This window comes from Sphaerodactylus townsendi, linkage group LG01 (genome assembly GCF_021028975.2).
Source record: "Sphaerodactylus townsendi isolate TG3544 linkage group LG01, MPM_Stown_v2.3, whole genome shotgun sequence".
Taxonomy (NCBI): domain Eukaryota; kingdom Metazoa; phylum Chordata; class Lepidosauria; order Squamata; family Sphaerodactylidae; genus Sphaerodactylus; species Sphaerodactylus townsendi.
Window position 1 is genome coordinate 128,203,564 of NC_059425.1, and position 22,521 is coordinate 128,226,084.

Below are 22,521 nucleotides of genomic sequence, written 5' to 3' on the forward strand. Positions count from 1 at the left end.
GGAGTTCTGTCGGCGTGGGGGCGGGAGCCTGCTCGCACGCAACGGGGAGGCCGGCAGAAGGCAGGGTGGCTCCGCACGGAGCCGCCTCTGCGCCCTCCCCTGCCCCACTTACTGTGTCTTCCCTGCGTGTGCCTTGCTGAGTCTCGCAGGCCCGCCCGCGCTGCCCCTCCGACTCCTGGAGTCGTCGGAGGACAGTGTGGGCGGGCTGCTTCCACAGGCTACTGGTGGCGGCCACAGCAAGTGGGGCGGGGAGGGAGGAAGCTGCCGCCTCCGGGCGCGCCGATTCACCGCCGGGCAGGGAAGATCCTCCCCAACAACAACCCTTTAAAGGTTGTTGTTTAGGGCGGCTTGACGCCGCCTCTGGGAGGCCGCTGCGCTGCAGCAGCGGCGCCAGGTGGACGGCGCCTGGGGCTTTGGCTCTGGTGTCAAGTCAGAAACGGGCCGTGCAGATACGGCCAAGGAAACAAGGTATGTGTATTCACATGCATGCACACACATACCAATAAACATTTAATATTTTAGTCACAGCTATATGAATAATTTTTCCAGTGTAATATTTCATCAGTCAGAGGTCAAATTTAGGTTTTAATTTATTTATATTTTTGGTATATTGGATAGTCTGTACCCTGTTTCTGAATTTTATTCGTCTGCATTTCGTTAATTAAGGATGGAAAATTGAGGCTTTTATTCAGGGCACTGGCATTTGCACAAAAATATTGTATGGGAAGAGTCAAACCATTCACTCTACTATCCATGTTTCCCAAACAAGAATTAAATTTGAAGGCATTATGCCATTATGCCCAGAGTGAAATTCTGTGATCAAGTTCCTGACAAAATGTTTTAGGAAAACTTGTTGAATCAGCTGATACTGGCATGCCTTGAAATGACCACATTGTTAACTTTGGCAATGGAATTATCCCTGGCAGTTCATATAGGACACAGATTCCTATCTCCCTTGGGAATAAGGGTACAGGAAAGATTGCAATTTACATTGTGTTTAGTGATTTTAAAACATGAAATTTGAATGGGTTGGAGAGTGCAGAACACTAAGTGCTCAAGAATGAAACTACCAAGCAGCAGATTGTGTACCAGCAGTCCGGACAGAAAACATTTGATAAATAAATTACTTTTAGTGAGAGATAAATGTTTGCTTGTCTCCTTTAATAGTCCTAGTATGTTAAGACTACACTTGTAAGAAATCTTACTTGACCTGATGAATGGTAATCAATAAACAGATTAAATCTGTGTTTGAATAATTTGAAATTGAAACCAACTTTTTGTTTTTGGTGATGTACATATATATGTGGTGCTGCAGGTACTTTCTAAGGGGCATTCATCCTTATGTAAGGCAGAATGGGAAATGTTTCTTATAAGGTGACCTCTGTTATCTGCTGTTTTTATAAATATAAAAATAATTGCCTAAAAGAAAAGTGGGAAAAAAGGGTTGTCAAGGCAACATTTCCAGTAAGTCAAAAGGTTTTAATTGATCATTTTAACCCCTCAATGAGCCAAGTGTTGCAGTTCCGTATTAGAGAGAGACTTATTTTTGCTACAGAGGTATGTAAATGGATCATATAGATTATTACCAAATGATAAAATAATTTTTTTTGAAAAAATCAATTTTTTTTTCAAAAGCAAAGCTTTGATAAAGCAAACTTTGATAAAGCTAGAGAATCATTCAGAGATGCCGGCACGTGTAAGAGAGAGTTTGGATTTAAGAGTTTGGATTTATATCCCCCTTTCTCTCCTGAATGACAAGAATGCAAATAATTAGATAAGATTTTCATTTGAACAGGGGTGAATGGGCATTTATAGCTGACAAGAGGGAGATTTCTGTCAGAGTCCAATACAGACAGAGTGGTGTCTTGTGTCAGGTAATGCATGTAGAAAAATTATCTCTGAATTGGCTTTGCTCTTTCACCAGTAATAAGATCTATCATGGGTCTCCCACTCAGAGTCCCATTTTGCATTCCTGGGTAAGGTAGTTGAGCGGGCGACTGGAACAGCTACAGGGCTTTTTGGAGAACACATCAGTACTAGACCCCATTTCAATCTGGCTTTCAGCCTGGCCATGGGATGGAGATGGCTCTGCTCACCCTCACAGATGATCTCTGGGGACAGCTGGATCAGGGCTGGTCAGCACTGCTGATATTATTAGATCTGACAGCAGCGTTTGACACGGTTGATTATGATCTTTTGGCTCACTAGCTTGCTAGGGCTGGAATATGTGGAACAGCTTTACAGTGGCTTTGCTTATTTCTCTGACTGGGAATAGAGTGGCACTAGGGGAGAGAACCCCGCCATGCTACCTGTTGGTGTGTGGTATCCTTCAAGGGGTGATCCCCTCCCCAGTGTTTTAACATTTTTATGCACCCCCTTGTCCAAACGGTCCAAAGTTTTGGACTGGGTTGTTGCAAGTACACTGATGACACCCAGTTGTATCTGTTGTCCAGTGGTCTGGAGACTGTGGTGAAGTAGCTGAAACAGATCTGGCTGAAGTTAAATCTAGCAGAGATGGAGGTCCTGTGGCTTAGCCAAGGTGACCGAGAGGGAAATTGCCTCCTCCCAACTCTTTATGGGGTGCAGTTAACACTGTTGCCAACCATCAGGAGTTTGGGAGTGTTACTTGATGCCTCCTTATCCATGAAAGCTCAAATTGCAAGTGTGGCCAAATTGGCACTTTACCATTTCTACTAGGCCAGGTTACTGGCCCCTTACTTGTCACGCCCTGACTTAGCTACTGTGATCCACACAACAGTTGCCTCCAGGCTAGATTGTTGTAATTCGCTGTATGCTGGGCTGCCCTTGAGGTTGCCTCAGAAACTCCAGCTGGTTCAAAATGCAGCTGAATGGATCCTGCCAGGGACCTCATGGTGTGAGCATATCCATCCAATGCTCTGCCAGCTGCATTGGCTTCTGTTGGCCTACTGAGTCAGATTCAAAATTTTGGTGTTAACCTTTAAAGCTGCAAGTGTTCTGGGACCTTGTTCCTGTGGGACCAGCTCTCCAAATACACCCCCCCCCCTCTGGAAAGCCCTTCATTCTGTGGAGTACAGCTTATTCGTGATCCCTGGCCTGAATGATATCCGATTGTCCTCAACCAGGGCCAGAGCTTTTTCAGCCTGGTAGAATTCTCTGACGAATGAGACCTGGGTTCCTCAGGACCTGTCTTAGTTCCGCAGGGCCTGCAAGATAGAGCTATTGCGCCAGGCCTATGGTTGAGGGTAGCAACAGGATTCCAACAGACTGGCTTCCCTTTGGAGATATTTTATTGTGGAGATCATGGAGACATGCCTGGGTGATTTGCACAAATTACATGGAAGGGGAGTGGATTGGGAGGCCAAAATAGCCCTGGAAAGTACCCTCTTTCCAGTTTGAAGATTGGCAATATTACTGTGATTTTTACAGACAAAAATCAATTTTTGATGTACAGTCTTGTACTTCCTCTTAATTAATACAGCCTTTTTTTGGCTACCATACGCTTTCTTATGGTCCCAGCTTTTACTCTGTCTGTGTGTGATGCAAAAAAGCTGATTCTACAATTAACATCTAGCAAGAAACATTTAAATATATTTTTTGTGGGCATTAGCATGTTGTGCAGTGAACACATTCATATAACAATTTAGGAAACGTATATGCTGCCTCTCCAGGGATTGGCGTGAGGTAGATACAAAATATAAAGAATAAAATAATAAAACACAGAATGAAATAATTATTCAAATTTATAAAATCCCAGCTACATCATAAAGCATTTAGCAGTATAAAACAGTGTCTGTAAAACATTTCCAAGGCTAGAATTAAGCTGTAAAATAATTACAAAAATTCTCCTCGGTTGAAAGCCTGGATGAAAAGGAATGTTTGGGTCTGGCATCAAATTTTGGACAAATAGAAGTTTCCGATCAGTTTTTAAAGGCACCATTACATCGAGCACATTATTACGGTAATCTTACCTGGATTTATGTATCTTTCATTTCCTTAAAATATTTAGATCCTACCTTATCTCTACAAACAAGGCAGCTAACAAAACAACAAAAGCTGTACGTTTAAAAATAGTTAAAACCAGTTGGCTTTCCACAAAATGCTTTATGAACAGAAAGCCTGTGATGTGAACAGAGTGTTTGCTCGTGACCAGATCACACTTTTCAAGGAGCAGTTATAACTGGTATATCAACCAAACCTGATAAAAGGTGCTACATGTCGCAGAAGAGACTTGACTCTACAACTTTAGTCTAGGATCCAGCAGTGTCCACATGTTATGAACCTACTCCTTCAGAGGGAGGGCAGGCTAATGCCTAAATCCTCAAGCAGCTTTGTTATTAACCAGTCTTGTATGGATTGAATTTGCTTCTTGGGCTTCATTTCATTTTGTTAGCTTATCCAAGAATTCACAGACCCTGTTGAAGAGAAATAAAGCTCAGTGCCATCCACATACCAGTGGCACTGCTAGAGTACTGGATGATTTCTCCCACCTATTTCATATAGCTATAAACATGATGGGAGCCTGTGGGACTAGAGCGTAAATGTCACAGAGTGTCCTCCCAACCTAGCCAGCCTCTCTGGAAAGAAACAGCAGTAGACGTCAAAGCTTCCAAGGGCTTGAGTTTAGTGTGGAATTTTTAATAATGATAATTTGTAAAATATGTTGAAGTCAGATTTTTATGCATAAAACCTACCAAGAAGTCCAGGAGAATCAACTCCCCCTTTTTCTTTCCTGACAAAGACTCAGTTCAACATGACTGTTTCCATTCCAAACACAGACCTAGATCCAGATTGAAATGGGTCTCACTAAACCATCTCTTCCACCTGGGGCTGTGTAACTACCACCTGCCCCAACATCTTCCCCAAGAACTGAATGTGGGCCACTGGGTCATAATAATTTAGGTCATTGGGTTCTCAGGCACCTTCTTCAGGAAGTTTTTTGACTGTCTCTTTCAGATTAGTCAGGATTGTACCTTCCCTTAGAAAAGTGTTTGTTTATTTCAATTGACTAACCCAGTCTGGCTTGATACTGTCAACCAGGAAGGGTAGAGCCTAGGCATGGTAGTATATACACTTCCAAGCAGATTCTCCATTTCATCAGGCCTCTCTGACTGAAAGTCACCCATACAGCTAGGAGCAGACTGCACTCCAGCAGCATCTTAACATTGAACCAGGCAAGCTGTGGCATCAAAGTTGTAGTGAAAGGTGGCTGGAATTTGAGCCCTTTTATAACTCCTGTTTTTAAATGGTTCAGTTTGTTCTCTAGAAAATATTTTGTATTTGCTTAATCTTGTCCTCTAATACAAAGAGCATTAAAGGCAATGAATAGAATAACAAAACCCCTTCTGTTGGGATAAGTTGTTAGGATACCATTTTATTGCCCCTTTGACGTAACAAGCAGTGGAAGCAGCACGATATGTTGCACATTGGAAGGAGGAAAAGTTGCAGGGTGGGAGGACATCAGCATGATCATCCATATAGTGAAGATACGTAGAGGCTATTGAACAATATCTGTACTGCCTCTCTTGGAAAGTGACACTGGGATGGAATTGCTTGTGATACTCATGTAATTTGGGAAGTCCCCAATTTCAGTGTGTTAATTCCCCCCCCCCCCCACAACACCTTTTATTGGCATATAAATAAAATAAAATAAAAATACCGGTAGACTAAAACTACCTACATGGATCAATGTATGTAGAGACAAGAAAAACGTTAAAACGATTTACATTCGATTATCCATAAAATTAATCAGGAGTAACTTTAAAGTTCCGGATCTTCATCTCCTTTACTAAAAATGCAGCAATATCTGTGGTGATCTGGACATTCTTATCACGTTGTAAGTATTTGACTTTCCCTTTATCAGAATTCTGTAGGGTTTCATTCAGATGAGGTTTTATGAATTTGTTTTTTTGGAACATATGGAAGTTGCAGTGTAGCATGATATGCTCGGTGGTCTCTATGTGCCCCTGCAAACATGGACAAAGCCACTGTACGGAATATTTGCAAGTCTTCCTTTGCATGTGGCCAATGGAAGAATATTAAATCTGGCTTGCATAAACACTTGCTGGGTATGTGGGGAGGTAAAATTTGTAAAATATGCTGGAAAGTGCCCTTGTTCTAAAGAGAGATTGAATGCCAATGGGAAACAAGGTCTCATTGCCTTGGCATAGATTTAACTGTTTCTCCATATCAACCAGTTTTTGCTTTATTATTGCAAATATGTAGTGTTCATTTGAGTTGCTTATGGAGTCCAAAGAGATACCTACAGTTCTTACCTTTTTTGTTATTTGCTTATACCATGTTGATTGAAGAGAGTCTGATAACATATGGTGTTTAAGGTTCTTTGGTTTAGCCCTGTAATGGAGATGAAGCCAGAATTTAATGGTAAGCATCCAAATGTTTGTCTCCACCAATGATAGGCCAAGTTCATAACAAATGGCAAAGTAAGCAACATATTTTGGAATGCCAAGAAGACAACAGATGAAGTGGGATTGAATAGTTTCGATCTCAGCTTTGAGATCGTAAATCCATAATGGTGCTCCATAAAGGGCTTGGGGAAGTAATTTAGTCTCGTAATTTGATGGCAGCTGGAAAATATTGTCTGCCGCTAGTGTAGAAAAATGTTGCTATTGCTGATGTTTCTGTTTGGATGTTTTAATAACTTGTGTTAGCTGAAAGTTCCATCTGAGATTGTATTGGAAGCGCATAGTGTGTTAATTAAAAATAGCATATGAAAAATAGTGATTTTTTTTTAAAAAAGGCCATGTGGAGAGCCAATAAGTTTGGGCCTGCCAGCTTTATGTGTTCCTCAGAGGCCTGCTTCTTAGTGACTATATAAATATTGTGTCTATTGAAAACTTTCCAGGCCACAAACTAGTTAATTCAGTTTTCATTTTGAAAATTAGCTGAGCATGTCTGATCCTTGCCTGACTTGAATTCAGTGGGACTTATTCCCTAGTAAGTGATGCAACTTTAATTGTTTGTCCTCTAAGTTCTTCTTTGTCGTGAATCAGAAAGTAAGAACTGGCAATAAACACTTATTGTTATTTTTCTAATCTCTTGGTTACTATTAAGCTAGCATTTAGATGTTTTCTTATGTCTTTCTGCGTTTTATAATTACATGAGCATTCAATCAACATCAAAGCTGTTCTGTGTGTGTGTGTGTGGGGGGGGTGGGGTTGTTGTCTTTGTTTTTTTCCCCTCTGGATGATTCACATTTGAGATTCAGTAAATAGAACCTTGCTACTTGTGTGAAGCTGTCATTTAACCATGAAATGAAATGCTTTTATTGAGTTTGCCCTGCAGATATGGTCCGCTGTGGCAGTGCTGTCCATATTTGGTGGCTGTGCAAGGAGAGCCAGGTGGTGCTGCAAAGCATAGCACAGTGAAGCGTGGACAGATCTAGCTTTGACATTTGTCATCCTTCACTGCTGAAGGGGAGAGAAAAATCTGCTTTTCCATATGCTACTGCTCTAATTTTTGCCTGCAGTTTTGTCCAGATGGCCTTGTGAGCATTGTTTACTTTAAGATGTTGTCCCAGATGTTGTTGAATGCCAATGGATAAATGCAACAACTGCCATAGACCAATTCGTAAATTAAATACACCGTTTTGACTTTTAAAAAATGTAACCGTGTGTGTTTAATTTAAATGTTACATAAAATATTTTTTGGGAAAATGCTTTGTACTGTAATTTACTTTTTCAGTGCATCGCAGTAGATAGATGCTCTTCTTGGACCAGTAAGACCTCGGCTCAATTTTCTACTCCGCCATGAAATTCAGTAACCTTGGGCCAGTCAGTATCGCTTAGCCTAACCTTATTTCATGGTGTGGTTATGAATATAAAATTGGACAATAATCTATATATCTGATCTTACACAGGTGGGATAAAATGGTGATTTAGGTTCCAGGCTTCCTTCTGTCCTTGCTGGCTTAATGCTGTAGGTAGCCTCCATGTCTTATGCATTACAGATGTTTAAGATTTGCAAGCTAGAAATGGTGTCAGTGAAGAGAACTTTTATAGAGGTTTTGCGTGGAAACTACATGCATCAGGTAGTAGAGTTTATTTGTCATTATCCAAGTTCTGTTTCCCAAGTTGTACTCTGATGGAAAGAGAAATTTAGTGTGTATCATTTTTGTGTCTATTATCACAATTCTGTTTATGTTAAAGCTTAATAAAAATTATATTAGAAGAATGGAACTTAGATATCAGTGGTGGTTGGCAGACTTCATTTCTAGGGATGCTTTGTGTGATGGCATTATTGCTACGTAAAGATGTAATGTGATTAGGAAAAGTACACATGTTGACAAAAAGCTTGTGCTCCAGTTCATAAATGACCTTAGTACACAAATTTGATATTCGCACATGTGTTTATTACATATATAGCTTTTTATGTTAGCATAAACTAGTTCAATATGCAATAAATAAATGCAAAAATAAAATGTGCATCAAATCCTGAATTCCCTGGCATGTCCTGTTTGGTTTCACTGGCCCATGTTAGTAGCTTTGGGGTTGTTTATTGCAAATCCAGGCAAATTTCAAAATGAACTGTGTCTGGGAGGCAGTAAAATAATTTCAACAATTTGATATCAGTTGTAACAGGTACTTCAGAATATTTATTCTGTTTTGAAATTAAAGTATAGTCTTTCCCCTTCCCCCTCATTCTTGGAGGCTAAAGGATTCTGGGATGAATGCACAGGGAAATCTTATGGCATCAATGTTCTATTAATGTAAGTAGGTCTGCTTAGTTATTAGGAATACTTAATGAGTCTTCAGTATGTAACTCATTAGGACAAATACATGAATTCATATGTCACAATGTAGATTGCAGCAGTGCAGTTCTTGGCATCCATTAAGTCCATAACTTGTTCACATTGACATGCATTGTTAATCAATACTTGAAATGCTCTAGATGTCAGTAATGTTCATATTTAGTGCAGCTGTTACAACAATATGAAAGTTCCTAGTAGAAATCTAGGCTAAATAGTGCGTCTCAAGTCTTTTCGTTACCTCTAGGCTACAAGTTAATGGCTGTCTAACTTCACTGCCCCATTTCTATTTAAGCGCTAAGTCAAATAGGAAACTGCAAGGACACTGTACTGGTAGCATATTATGTTACCATTTATTAAACATATATGGGTTTCTAGGGTTTAAAACAGTATTCTACGTATCTGGCTGCAGATTAACCAACTTCCTGCCCACTGGCAAAATGAGTAGAGAACACTACAAGGGTATAATCAGAGAAAATATGGTCCCCACCGAGATACTGAAGATATACTACAGACCAATTTGTACTTTGTTTGAAAGGAGGGCAGAAAGTTATAAATCTCACTTCTGTCTCCAGTAGAATGTTTTTTGTTATAAATCTGCCTTTTTACAACCAGAACTGACTTTGCTTAGCTTCTGAGATCTGACAAGATTGAGCTAGCCTGGGCTATCCAGGTCAAGGTTCTGGACCCCATGCCATACCACCAACTGCTTTTGAAAATCCCCTCACTTTGAATAGCAGTTTTTAATGAGAACTAGGGGGTCTCTGAATTCTCTAAACTTTTAATTTCTGTATCAGAGAGAACATATACCCTGTAAAGGATGAATATTCTAAAGTTATGATTTTATTTATTTACTTCATTCTTATTTATAGTTCACCTTTCTCACTCTTATTTATAGTCCACTCAAGGAGAATTCACAGAGTGAGTCAGTACAATCAACAAGATGGGACATTCAATAACCACTGAAATAGGATTGGGTTTAGAACCAATCAGAACTCTTAAAAACAGACCTGAAGCAAAACGTGACACATAAAGAGGAGTAGAACACAGCAGAGTTAATACAATAAGCCTATACACAGTGAGCCACTGATCACACTTCCCAATTAGTTATCCAGATGCTTTTGTGAAGTCTTTTGTATAGCTACTGTGTTGCTTGTGTAGAGAAGCCGTCTTGAGTAATTCAGTGTTTCATAGATGGCAGACAGTCAGAGGAGAGACGAGAGAGAGAGAGAGAGCGCCTATCTGACCTCCTCAGGTGGCTATTCCACATGGTAGGAGGCACAACAGACAAGGTGGGTGTACAGGCAGTTGTTGCCACCTGCAGAAGGCCTTGCTCACAAATAACTAGACATTATTTAAGGATTTTCACCATCATACAAACTATTTGAAAATTCACAAAGGAATATGGCCAGTGTAGTGTAGCAGCTAGAATATTAGATTAGGATTTAGGAGAGACTAGTTCAAACCTTTTTCAGCCATTAAGCTCATTGAGTGGCCATAGTCCAGACACTCAGCTCAAACTAACTTAAGAATTTTTATGGAGGAAAAACTGAAGTGAAGAACCTTGTGTACTATGCCAACAACTGTAGTATTATCTCCTTTGACTGGCAGCAGTTCTGCAGGACCTTGCATACAGATCTGTTATATCACCTACTGTCGGATTCTTTTTGAACCAGAGAGGGAGGAGATTGGATCTGGGACCATCTGCATTCAAAGCCATGGCCCCACTCAAACAATGCTATGGGTGGATGGTCACAAAAATCTTATGAACTCATTGTCATTTTTAGTTATTTTTCATCTTGTGGCACTTGTAATGAATTTCACTGTTTTGTCTTCTAACCAGACTGGTAGCAACAGCCTTTCAATCACAGTTGATGCTGCTAATAGACATATATATGTGTGTTATTACAGGTTTGTCATCAAAAATTATACGGTTAAATGAAGATGACGCAAGTGACGTAGTAAAGGAAAGAAGCATCAGTGCCAGTTGGGTATCAGTTCCAGTTAAAGGAATTAATAACTTAGGAAACACTTGCTTCTTTAATGCTGTTATACAGGTAAAATTTGGGTTTCTGTACCAAATACAACTGACTAAAAAAAAAAAGTTCATGTGGCTTAATTCATTTAGCAGGGCTGTGTTCTTCCTTTGTACTTCTGGCTGTTCTTGAGCTTTGTACCAGATAATGTGAACACATTTTCAAGCATTTTGTAGCATTTAAAATATATCAGGATCCTATTCTTATCTCAGAGATATTTTTTGCTCTGAAGAGGAGGGCATCTTGTCCTGCGTGATTGCCATTTAGTCATCAAGGAGACAAGACCAGATCTATGAACCTCCTGTTTCCTTGATGAGAGTCACTGATAGGCTCAGTTCATTTCCTGCCTTACCAGAGAGCTCGAGCTTTTTGCAGGAGCTGCAAGAGCTGGAATCTTCATAAACAGTCATAGAAGACTTCTTTAAAAGTCACATTATTTTGAGTTTTAACCAAGAAAATATCTGTGTCTTGATAATGTACCATGATAATGTACCATGCAACATATTAATACTAGGAAGGAAAGAACCACTTAGTGTTTTTAGGAAAACATTTTTGGTGTGGTATGACTTTGTTTTGAGAAACTCTGTTTTATTGAACAGTACTGTCATATAATCATGATAAAATGTAATTATGTAGGTACATACAGATGCACTGTTCATTTGCAGGTCCTCCTTTTATTTAGTCCTACTGCAAGCTGAAAATAAAACTCTTTCATACTCCAAATGCAGAATTCACACAAGTAATTTAGGCTGATTCCACATGGGCCAAAAACAGCAGTGTGAAAACAGTGTGAAAATGGTGTAAAAGGGTTTAAAACAGTGTAAAAGGGTTTATACTGTTTTCACACCACTGTTTTTGGCCCATGCGGAATCAGCCTTAGGGAGCACAGGTGAGTTTTACCATTTTAAAAATGATCTTGGCTCTTTAAAATCTAAATGAAATTTCAGAAGCCCTTGCTAGTGTGATGTAAATCACCCCACTGAAAGAACAAGTCAACAATTTTGCTTGGACCTGCACAACCTTTTTGGCAGGTCCAAAGGAGTGCTCTAAATTTTAACGATGCCTTCTCTTTGTTAATGATGACGATGCTTTCTACAGAACAGATGTCCTTTCAGTAAGAATTCATTATTGTACTCATTTAGTTGATAAATATCCATTGCATTTTTTCCTGTTTTCTCTAGAATTTGGCACAGACGCACATGTTAAATGAGCTAATGTGTGAAATGAAGGAAAAGGGGACAAAGTTGAAAATAGGTCAAAACTCACTGTCCCAACTGGTAAGCATTTAATGGGACTTGCAACTTTGTGTGAAATATTCAGTCAAGGATACCTTCTTTGAGAAAAAAATATTTTCTAGATATTGAAAAGCAATTGTAATGAATATGTTCTTTCTATGACCTTTAAAATAAATGTGCACAGTAATCAATGCCCCAAGTTTGTAGGCATTCTGCTCTATAAAACGAGAGGTCAAATGGCTTCTCTTTGACTGACCTGAGTTCTATTGCTGAAGAAGAGATGAAAGTCTTTTTCTCGCATTTCCAGTTTCAGTATACCAAGGTACTGGATCCAGATTTGTTCTGTCCGTGCCTATCAAAACCACTGAGTTCTTAAAAGCCTGAGAAGTCAGACCTTTTCAGTTGAGGAGTAATAACTATTTGTAGTTAAGCTTAGAGATCCCAGTCCTCTTGAGTACAAACTCGAATTCTGGATTCATCTGTCAAATTAAAAGCCGTAGCTAAACTCTTATTTATTTCTTTAAATTACTTTTTATATCTTGTTCTTCTTTGTTCTCTTAAATTGCTAAATTGCCCAATTACCTACTGTTCTGCTTGAGTGCTGAAGTATATTCTCTAAAAGATAGGAAAAGGATTTCCTCCCTTTTGCCCAGAAACGGTATTCTATTTGGCCCTAAATGGTTCGGATGGTTGGGGTTTAGGGGAGTTTTGGTTGTTGTTTTTTTTTTAGAAATTGCACCAACTATTTAAATTGTAAACTAAGGGCAGGTATTGTTCTTTGCTTCTAAAATTTTTGAAATGTTTTTGATCACATAGGACCCTTTGGAAGTCAGTCTCTCAAGCCCTGGATCTCTGACTTCAGCTATGTTCCTGTTCCTTCAGAGCATGAAAGAAGCTGGAAAGGGTCCTCTTTCTCCTAAAGTTCTTTTCAACCAGCTCTGTCAAAAGTAAGAGTAATGTCATGTCAGTAACATGTTTCCCATGAAATAATGCACATGATATAAAACTTTCCTGAGGTGTATTCTGTAGCTATGTAGAATTGTTTAAAAGAAAATGCAAGATTTAAGTATTTTGATTTTGGTGTTTTTTTTCCTGTTTAATGATTAAGTTAATAGGGAAAAAAAAGAAATTGATGAATCTTTCCATAGCAACTGTTTAGCGTCTGGTACTAATTCATCCACTGTTAATTTTGTTAGTGTTGCAGCTGTCAGACGTTTTGCTAAGACAGATTGTACGCATAGCTACAGGGCCCTTCTGTTTGTTTTCCACTATTCTGAATGTTAGGGATACAGACTTTTAACTTATCTAGAGACTTAGTAGCTCATGCAGCGTTTGTATACTAAGAGGTCATAAATAATTCTGCTGTTATGGCTGAGCAGTTTTATCTGTAGCAGAAATTGTGAAGCTAGGTGTTATGGCAGTAGTCCTTGCCATTAAATAGATTTTCACATCATTAGGGAAGGGACAGTTCTGTTCTGCTTGGCATAATCATGGGAATGCTGTTTTTATTTTTGTTCTTTAATATTGCTAGAGTTATTAGGCAATAATATGGTGGTAGTTGACATATCTGAAGATCATAGAGAAAGATTAACTTCTAAAAACAGAGTAGTCAGTTCATGTAGGGAAGAAAAGAGAAAATTCTCTTTATAATTACAAAAAATCCACTGGGATATATATTTGATGCACATATCCATCTGGATAAATGTTTATATTTCTTTTATACTGAATATCTGTGGTTTGAGTGATATGGAATTAATAGACCTGTTGGTTTATTTTGTTCCTGTAATTATGGAAGATACTGCCAATATACTTTAGTTTTTACATTATTAGTATTGGGGGGTGGGGGGGCAAACCTGCAGCGTTTTCTGAAAAATATATTTTAGTAAGGATTTGTATTGTTGAAGACTTTCAAGGGCCGGAATCACTGGGGTGTTGGCTGTATGGCTCCTCTGAAGATGCCAGCCACAGATGCAGGCGAAACGTCAGGAAAAAATGCTACTAGAACATGGCCATACAGCCCAGAAACCTTACTAAGGATTCAAAGGAATTATAAACTGTTTCATTCAATAAGTAGATGTTGCTTCTTAAAGTAAAATTCATTATTTCCTTGCAAGTAAACTTTATATATTATTTGGGGTTAGATAAGACTGTGCACTTCAGTTACCTGTGTGGTGTCCAATTCAGAAATAAATTACCAAGGTACTTCTGGTTCATATGATAGTAGGAACTCACTGATGATGGTTTAATTTGAAGCCCTAAGAAATATTTGTGATTTAAGTTTAAAAATCACAAAATCCATCTGCCAAAATTTTGTTGGTGGTCTCTAGTTTATTCCATGTATAAATTGTTCATTGCCTTGGAAAGGGGTCAGTGTCCATTGGTAATGCCTGACATGCAGACAGCCCCAGGTTCAATGCCTGATATTTCTTATTGAAGATTCTTGGGCTGTTGGACTGGGATGATCTTCCCTGGCAATTCTAAAGAGCTGTTGCTAGTCTGAGTAGACTAACTGCAAGTATGAGTAGTCAGCACTGATGTAGTTGACTGTATAAGGCAGGTTTATACAGTTATCTTCACCATTTACAGTGGAGACTGCTGGTTGTTCAATTTGGAGGGAGCAAAACACTTGTGGAACAGAACAGAACCATTCAAGTGAGGTATTCTTGGAGCCCAGTTTCTATCCAGCAGGATACGAACCCTGTGAGCATTAATCTAGTCAAATAACATTTGATTTTTAAAATAAAAGACATACTAAATTTGCATAATTTAAACATCATCTAATTTCTGTCAGCGTTTTTAACAAGAAATAAATGCAAGGTATTGGCATTTTAGTTAGCTGTAACATAGTATACACAGTGGTTTCAAACAGGGGCTGTTTCCCCATTATCTGTCATTGTTTTTATCTTTCCTCCAGAAGGGTCAAGGCAGCATGAAGTGAGTATTTTTTTAGGATTCTTCAAAGAGAATATTGATAATAGCAGACATCTGTGAAAGACAGATTCCCTACAACTGAGAAATTGCCAGATGGTGCATACTCTGTTGGTATAGGACAATGGTTAGCTGTAGCCAAGGTAGCCAGTTTCTTATTTGAATTGAGTGTCTGCTCTAGAACATGCCCAGAGTCCTGATGTCCTGATGTAACTTTTTTCCTACTTGGGGAGCTGAAATTGCAAGGTTTGGTTTGGGTCATGTGGGTAGGCCATAGTCTAATTCAGGGGTCTGCAACCTACGGCTCTCCAGATGTTCATGGACTACAAATCCCATCAGCCCCTGAGAGACGCAGGTTGCAGACCCCTGGTCTAATTCATGACTGTGCAGGAACCAAAGCCTAGATATGTGCACCATAAGCTTTAATTAACTGAATAATCTGAATACTGAATAATTAAGTGAATAATTAACTGAATAATCTGCTGGAGGTTTATATGGGGGAGAACTTTTTTAAACTAGTGAGGTCAATTTTTTTGTCTACAAGTCTTAGTTAAGGAAATGCTTAATGTTTTTGGCTTTTTAAATTCTGTCACAATGGGAAATCAAAAGATGGCCTTTTCTTTTAACTCTTAGAGGTACCTTTTGTTAACTACCACTTAACATTTCCTTTAGAAAGTCTCAGTGATGGTTTGGCATTATTCCAATCTAGCAGTTTCAGAGCACTTGATTAAAGATTTCTTAATTGATTAATTGTTTAACAAGACTTGAAACTGCACAAGGAGAATCAATTAAGAATTATTTTTGTATTTAGCTTAAGTTGTTTGTGATGTTTTGTAAAGCGTAAATTAGTGTCCATATCATGATGGGATTTATTACCATGTTTATGCATCAAAAATACAACAAGGTTACTAAAATCAATTAGATGTCAATGAATAAAATTGCCCACTGTTTAAATACTTGTTTTAACTGTAATATTTTCCACTAAGTTGAGCATTAAGATACAAGACTTGAATAGCTTTGACATAGCTGTCACTGTTGCCCTTCACTACTTATGGCCATTAACAGGAGTTCAACCTGTTCTGTCGTTTATACTGCTGACACTGTACAACAGGTTGTAGCGCATTGGCACTGGCTTCCATATGTCAGCACATCTGTGAGCGGTCAGTTCAACCAACCATCTTAGAGTCTTCCACTTTCGCCATGGATCTTGCTTGAAGCATATTTTCAAGGATACAGGAATACACATCTTTTAGTTGTCAGATCTGACCATATCAATGTGGATTAGTGCTTCTGTCTTCCCTAGCTTCCTATCTCTCACCAATGCCAGCGGTTTTCTGTAAAACTGTGTTTGGATTTTTTCCCTTCCCTAACAATTTTTCAAATTTCACTGCAAATTAACTAGAGTCCTGTACATTAACAAATATTTTTTCGCATGTATGTTTTATAAGGCCTTAAAGGACTATTTAAACATGGCATTAACTATTGACCATATATAAATGAGATGCTTTTTAATTAGCATCTTATTTTTGCCACTACATTTTAAAATGTTAAGTAATGTTTTAAGTATATTTCTACAGCATGTAGTAGTTGTGTTTTTATCATGAAACAGGCCATGAAAGTATACAGGCAAATAGTAATGAAAAAGTGAGGGCCTGCAACCAGGGACGTAGGTAAGGGAGGGTTCTTGGGTTCAAACCCCTCCCATTACATATCCACTATTGCTTGAAACAATGCATGGAATGGAACAACCGAAAAACCCTCAGTCACCGAACCCACCCCATAAAAAATCTATACCTACGTCACTGCAGCAACACTTGTGTGGGGGATCCTATCCACAGCTAGTCAGCGTACCCTACTCGATTGCCCCTCCCTCCCTCCCTCCCTCCCTCCCTCACACAGCAGGTTTTCCAGCTGTCCTCCTGACAGAGGAGTGGGGTGGCAGTCTCATCTCTTGTCCAGCTCCCTCGTCAAGAACAGCTCTTTTCCTGCCAACTGCCTGGAGCGCTACCCTTCATAGATGGAAGGGTTCAGCAGGGTTTTATGTTTCTCTTTCTCTTGACTGCAGCTTTTAATCACCAACCCACTTCCAGTATTCCTGCATCACTAGCTGGGGGGCAGTGATAGATTTAGCTTCTTCTAGCCCTGTCCACCTCCTGCTTTGAACCCTCAGTGGCTGTGGGGGGGGGGGGGTAGCAGCCTCCACTCTTTCCCTTTTTCCTCCTCTTGCACCCACTTGCAGGTGGACACTTTACAGAAATATTTCTTTAGTTTCTTTATGACCCTAGTGCATGTATTTAAGTGTCTGCAGATGGGGCAATGTTGAGAATTAGATATATCAATACCAATGCAGAAAGCCCCTTTAGTTTGTTGTCAGATAGACTAAGATCAGTAGGATCTGAGATGAAACAATCATCTCATGGGTGTATACATCTTCATTACGATTGTTCGTATGAAAGCAAACTTAATATTATAGTTGGGTCATTTGGAAAGTTTATGTATCATGGAGAAAACTAAAGTAGAAGACTAGGTCCCAAAACTTTAGCTTTTGGTCTGCTTGTTTCACAATAATAATTTCCCTTGGGAATTCTGAGTACAGTAAATGGAAGGACTGTCCCATCTGATTACAAATTATGATCCACTGACAGCACCTTCTGTGAGGAATTAATTCCATTCTCATTAGATGGGCATTTTGCTGTTAATTTCATAAGGAGGGTATTACTGTGAGGGAAAGTTCTATGGCTACTTTTTCTTTTTAAAAATGGATTGTTAACTGCTGTTTCTGTCAGTGGGGAAAGCAGAATATAAATGTTTTAATAAATTAATTTGGGGAGCATGGCATTCGGTAATGATGATAATTTTTTAGGTACCAGCAGATTAAAGGTAATGAGCCACTGGTCAAAATAGTCCCTGAAAGCAATACAGTTGTTGGTGAGCAATGATAGGGGGATGGAGATATGGCTTTCGGAGAACTCTGGGCAACATAGGAGACTATAGCGCCGGAGACCCGACATTTACAGACTCACTGACTCGCACAGCTTCCTCTTTCTTTTCATTTCTCCTATAATTTTATATCTTCTGACATTCAGTATTTTCTGTAAATATAAATGCTACTGGTCTTCAGTGAAAAAGCCTTGTCTGGGCAAATGACAAATGAAATTACTGAATGTGGGACAAGTTTCTGACACACACTGGAAACTCCTCTGTTGTGCTGACTGGTCAGAACATCCTTAGGCTACCCATGAAAACTGGGGTCTTCTCTTCTGATTTTCTTAAAAGATGGAACTGAGCAAAGCAGGAAATAGTTTTTCCCCTACCATGTAGGTTTTATTAACTTTCTCCCTAAGCTCTATTCTGTCAATTATACTTTGCTCTGAATACTAAGCAGAGTTGACAACAGTTGCGCCTCTGCCCCACTCCTCTTCTCAGTTCAGAGAATGTATGACTTTGACATTTGCTGGTATTTACAAGCACCTTTCATTTTCAGCTTCAAAGAGGGTAGCAACAGTCCAGGTTTTAAGGGCAGATTATAAAAATGTGGTATTTTCTATTGTAAGATACTGTCTGTTTTAAAAGTGACAAAACTGAATATATTTAGCCTCTCCCCCAGCTTGCCCTGCCTCATCCCCCAAAAGAAGGAGGGAGAAAGAGACAGTCTGCCTGAGCTTTTCTGACCCTCCCAAAGGAAGAAGGGAGAGAGTGAGGAAGGAGGAGGCAGCCTGTCTAACTATGCCTTGCACAGGGTTTTGATGGACCGAGCATCACTTCCCACACTCAGGGGAACTGGGTACTACTGCCCTGGTTTCACACAGGTGCTGCCTTTCCCATTTTGCCTTGGGTGGGCTGGGCAGGACAGGACAGGGCACTGTTTCTTCCACCTTTCCCTGAGTAAGGGGAGGATTATAATGACCAGTCTGTGAGGTAAATTAAGTTGATAATGTGTAACTGGTCCAAGGTCACCCAGTGACTAGCTACAACAGAATGTGGATTCAAGGCCCTAGGCCAGTGGTGGCGAACCTTTGGCACTCCAGATGTTATGGACTACAATTCCCATCAGCCCCTGCCAGCATGGCCAATTGGCAGGGGCTAATGGGAATTGTAGTCCATAACATCTGGAGCCCCCCCCCCCCCCCCCCCGAGAACCCCCCCCCCCCCCCCCCCCCCCCCCCCAAAACGCCCCCCCCCCCCCCCCCCCACCCTGCCCCCCCCCCCCCCACCCCCCCCCCCCCCTTCCCTCCCCCCCCCCCCCCCCCCCCCCCCCCCCCCCCCACCCTTCCCCCCCCCCCCCCCCCCCCCCTCCCCCCCCCCCCCCCCCCCCCCCCCCTCCCCTCCCCCCCCCCCCCCCACCCCCCCCCCCCCCCACCCCCCCCCCCCCCCACCCCCCCCCCCCCCCACCCCCCCCCCCCCCCACCCCCCCCCCCCCCCACCCCCCCCCCCCCCCACCCCCCCCCCCCCCCACCCCCCCCCCCCCCCACCCCCCCCCCCCCCCACCCCCCCCCCCCCCCACCCCCCCCCCCCCCCACCCCCCCCCCCCCCCACCCCCCCCCCCCCCCACCCCCCCCCCCCCCCACCCCCCCCCCCCCCCACCCCCCCCCCCCCCCACCCCCCCCCCCCCCCACCCCCCCCCCCCCCCACCCCCCCCCCCCCCCACCCCCCCCCCCCCCCACCCCCCCCCCCCCCCACCCCCCCCCCCCCCCACCCCCCCCCCCCCCCACCCCCCCCCCCCCCCACCCCCCCCCCCCCCCACCCCCCCCCCCCCCCACCCCCCCCCCCCCCCACCCCCCCCCCCCCCCACCCCCCCCCCCCCCCACCCCCCCCCCCCCCCACCCCCCCCCCCCCCCACCCCCCCCCCCCCCCACCCCCCCCCCCCCCCACCCCCCCCCCCCCCCACCCCCCCCCCCCCCCACCCCCCCCCCCCCCCACCCCCCCCCCCCCCCACCCCCCCCCCCCCCCACCCCCCCCCCCCCCCACCCCCCCCCCCCCCCACCCCCCCCCCCCCCCACCCCCCCCCCCCCCCACCCCCCCCCCCCCCCACCCCCCCCCCCCCCCACCCCCCCCCCCCCCCACCCCCCCCCCCCCCCACCCCCCCCCCCCCCCACCCCCCCCCCCCCCCACCCCCCCCCCCCCCCACCCCCCCCCCCCCCCACCCCCCCCCCCCCCCACCCCCCCCCCCCCCCACCCCCCCCCCCCCCCACCCCCCCCCCCCCCCACCCCCCCCCCCCCCCACCCCCCCCCCCCCCCACCCCCCCCCCCCCCCACCCCCCCCCCCCCCCACCCCCCCCCCCCCCCACCCCCCCCCCCCCCCACCCCCCCCCCCCCCCACCCCCCCCCCCCCCCACCCCCCCCCCCCCCCACCCCCCCCCCCCCCCACCCCCCCCCCCCCCCACCCCCCCCCCCCCCCACCCCCCCCCCCCCCCACCCCCCCCCCCCCCCACCCCCCCCCCCCCCCACCCCCCCCCCCCCCCACCCCCCCCCCCCCCCACCCCCCCCCCCCCCCACCCCCCCCCCCCCCCACCCCCCCCCCCCCCCACCCCCCCCCCCCCCCACCCCCCCCCCCCCCCACCCCCCCCCCCCCCCACCCCCCCCCCCCCCCACCCCCCCCCCCCCCCACCCCCCCCCCCCCCCACCCCCCCCCCCCCCCACCCCCCCCCCCCCCCACCCCCCCCCCCCCCCACCCCCCCCCCCCCCCACCCCCCCCCCCCCCCACCCCCCCCCCCCCCCACCCCCCCCCCCCCCCACCCCCCCCCCCCCCCACCCCCCCCCCCCCCCACCCCCCCCCCCCCCCACCCCCCCCCCCCCCCACCCCCCCCCCCCCCCACCCCCCCCCCCCCCCACCCCCCCCCCCCCCCACCCCCCCCCCCCCCCACCCCCCCCCCCCCCCACCCCCCCCCCCCCCCACCCCCCCCCCCCCCCACCCCCCCCCCCCCCCACCCCCCCCCCCCCCCACCCCCCCCCCCCCCCACCCCCCCCCCCCCCCACCCCCCCCCCCCCCCACCCCCCCCCCCCCCCACCCCCCCCCCCCCCCACCCCCCCCCCCCCCCACCCCCCCCCCCCCCCACCCCCCCCCCCCCCCACCCCCCCCCCCCCCCACCCCCCCCCCCCCCCACCCCCCCCCCCCCCCACCCCCCCCCCCCCCCACCCCCCCCCCCCCCCACCCCCCCCCCCCCCCACCCCCCCCCCCCCCCACCCCCCCCCCCCCCCACCCCCCCCCCCCCCCACCCCCCCCCCCCCCCACCCCCCCCCCCCCCCACCCCCCCCCCCCCCCACCCCCCCCCCCCCCCACCCCCCCCCCCCCCCACCCCCCCCCCCCCCCACCCCCCCCCCCCCCCACCCCCCCCCCCCCCCACCCCCCCCCCCCCCCACCCCCCCCCCCCCCCACCCCCCCCCCCCCCCACCCCCCCCCCCCCCCACCCCCCCCCCCCCCCACCCCCCCCCCCCCCCACCCCCCCCCCCCCCCACCCCCCCCCCCCCCCACCCCCCCCCCCCCCCACCCCCCCCCCCCCCCACCCCCCCCCCCCCCCACCCCCCCCCCCCCCCACCCCCCCCCCCCCCCACCCCCCCCCCCCCCCACCCCCCCCCCCCCCCACCCCCCCCCCCCCCCACCCCCCCCCCCCCCCACCCCCCCCCCCCCCCACCCCCCCCCCCCCCCACCCCCCCCCCCCCCCACCCCCCCCCCCCCCCACCCCCCCCCCCCCCCACCCCCCCCCCCCCCCACCCCCCCCCCCCCCCACCCCCCCCCCCCCCCACCCCCCCCCCCCCCCACCCCCCCCCCCCCCCACCCCCCCCCCCCCCCACCCCCCCCCCCCCCCACCCCCCCCCCCCCCCACCCCCCCCCCCCCCCACCCCCCCCCCCCCCCACCCCCCCCCCCCCCCACCCCCCCCCCCCCCCACCCCCCCCCCCCCCCACCCCCCCCCCCCCCCACCCCCCCCCCCCCCCACCCCCCCCCCCCCCCACCCCCCCCCCCCCCCACCCCCCCCCCCCCCCACCCCCCCCCCCCCCCACCCCCCCCCCCCCCCACCCCCCCCCCCCCCCACCCCCCCCCCCCCCCACCCCCCCCCCCCCCCACCCCCCCCCCCCCCCACCCCCCCCCCCCCCCACCCCCCCCCCCCCCCACCCCCCCCCCCCCCCACCCCCCCCCCCCCCCACCCCCCCCCCCCCCCACCCCCCCCCCCCCCCACCCCCCCCCCCCCCCACCCCCCCCCCCCCCCACCCCCCCCCCCCCCCACCCCCCCCCCCCCCCACCCCCCCCCCCCCCCACCCCCCCCCCCCCCCACCCCCCCCCCCCCCCACCCCCCCCCCCCCCCACCCCCCCCCCCCCCCACCCCCCCCCCCCCCCACCCCCCCCCCCCCCCACCCCCCCCCCCCCCCACCCCCCCCCCCCCCCACCCCCCCCCCCCCCCACCCCCCCCCCCCCCCACCCCCCCCCCCCCCCACCCCCCCCCCCCCCCACCCCCCCCCCCCCCCACCCCCCCCCCCCCCCACCCCCCCCCCCCCCCACCCCCCCCCCCCCCCACCCCCCCCCCCCCCCACCCCCCCCCCCCCCCACCCCCCCCCCCCCCCACCCCCCCCCCCCCCCAC

At 47.8% G+C, this 22,521-nt stretch overlaps 1 protein-coding gene across 1 annotated transcript in view; it reads left to right on the forward strand.

Annotated features, from left to right (window-relative positions):
- USP45 (ubiquitin specific peptidase 45) overlaps positions 1–22,521 on the forward strand; it is a 74,060-nt gene that overhangs the window by 12,866 nt on the left and 38,673 nt on the right. The window contains exons 6-8 of the mRNA XM_048505784.1: positions 10,658–10,803; positions 11,964–12,059; positions 12,834–12,964. Coding sequence (XP_048361741.1) covers positions 10,658–10,803; positions 11,964–12,059; positions 12,834–12,964 — 373 coding nt within the window. The remainder of the gene's footprint in view (positions 1–10,657; positions 10,804–11,963; positions 12,060–12,833; positions 12,965–22,521) is intronic.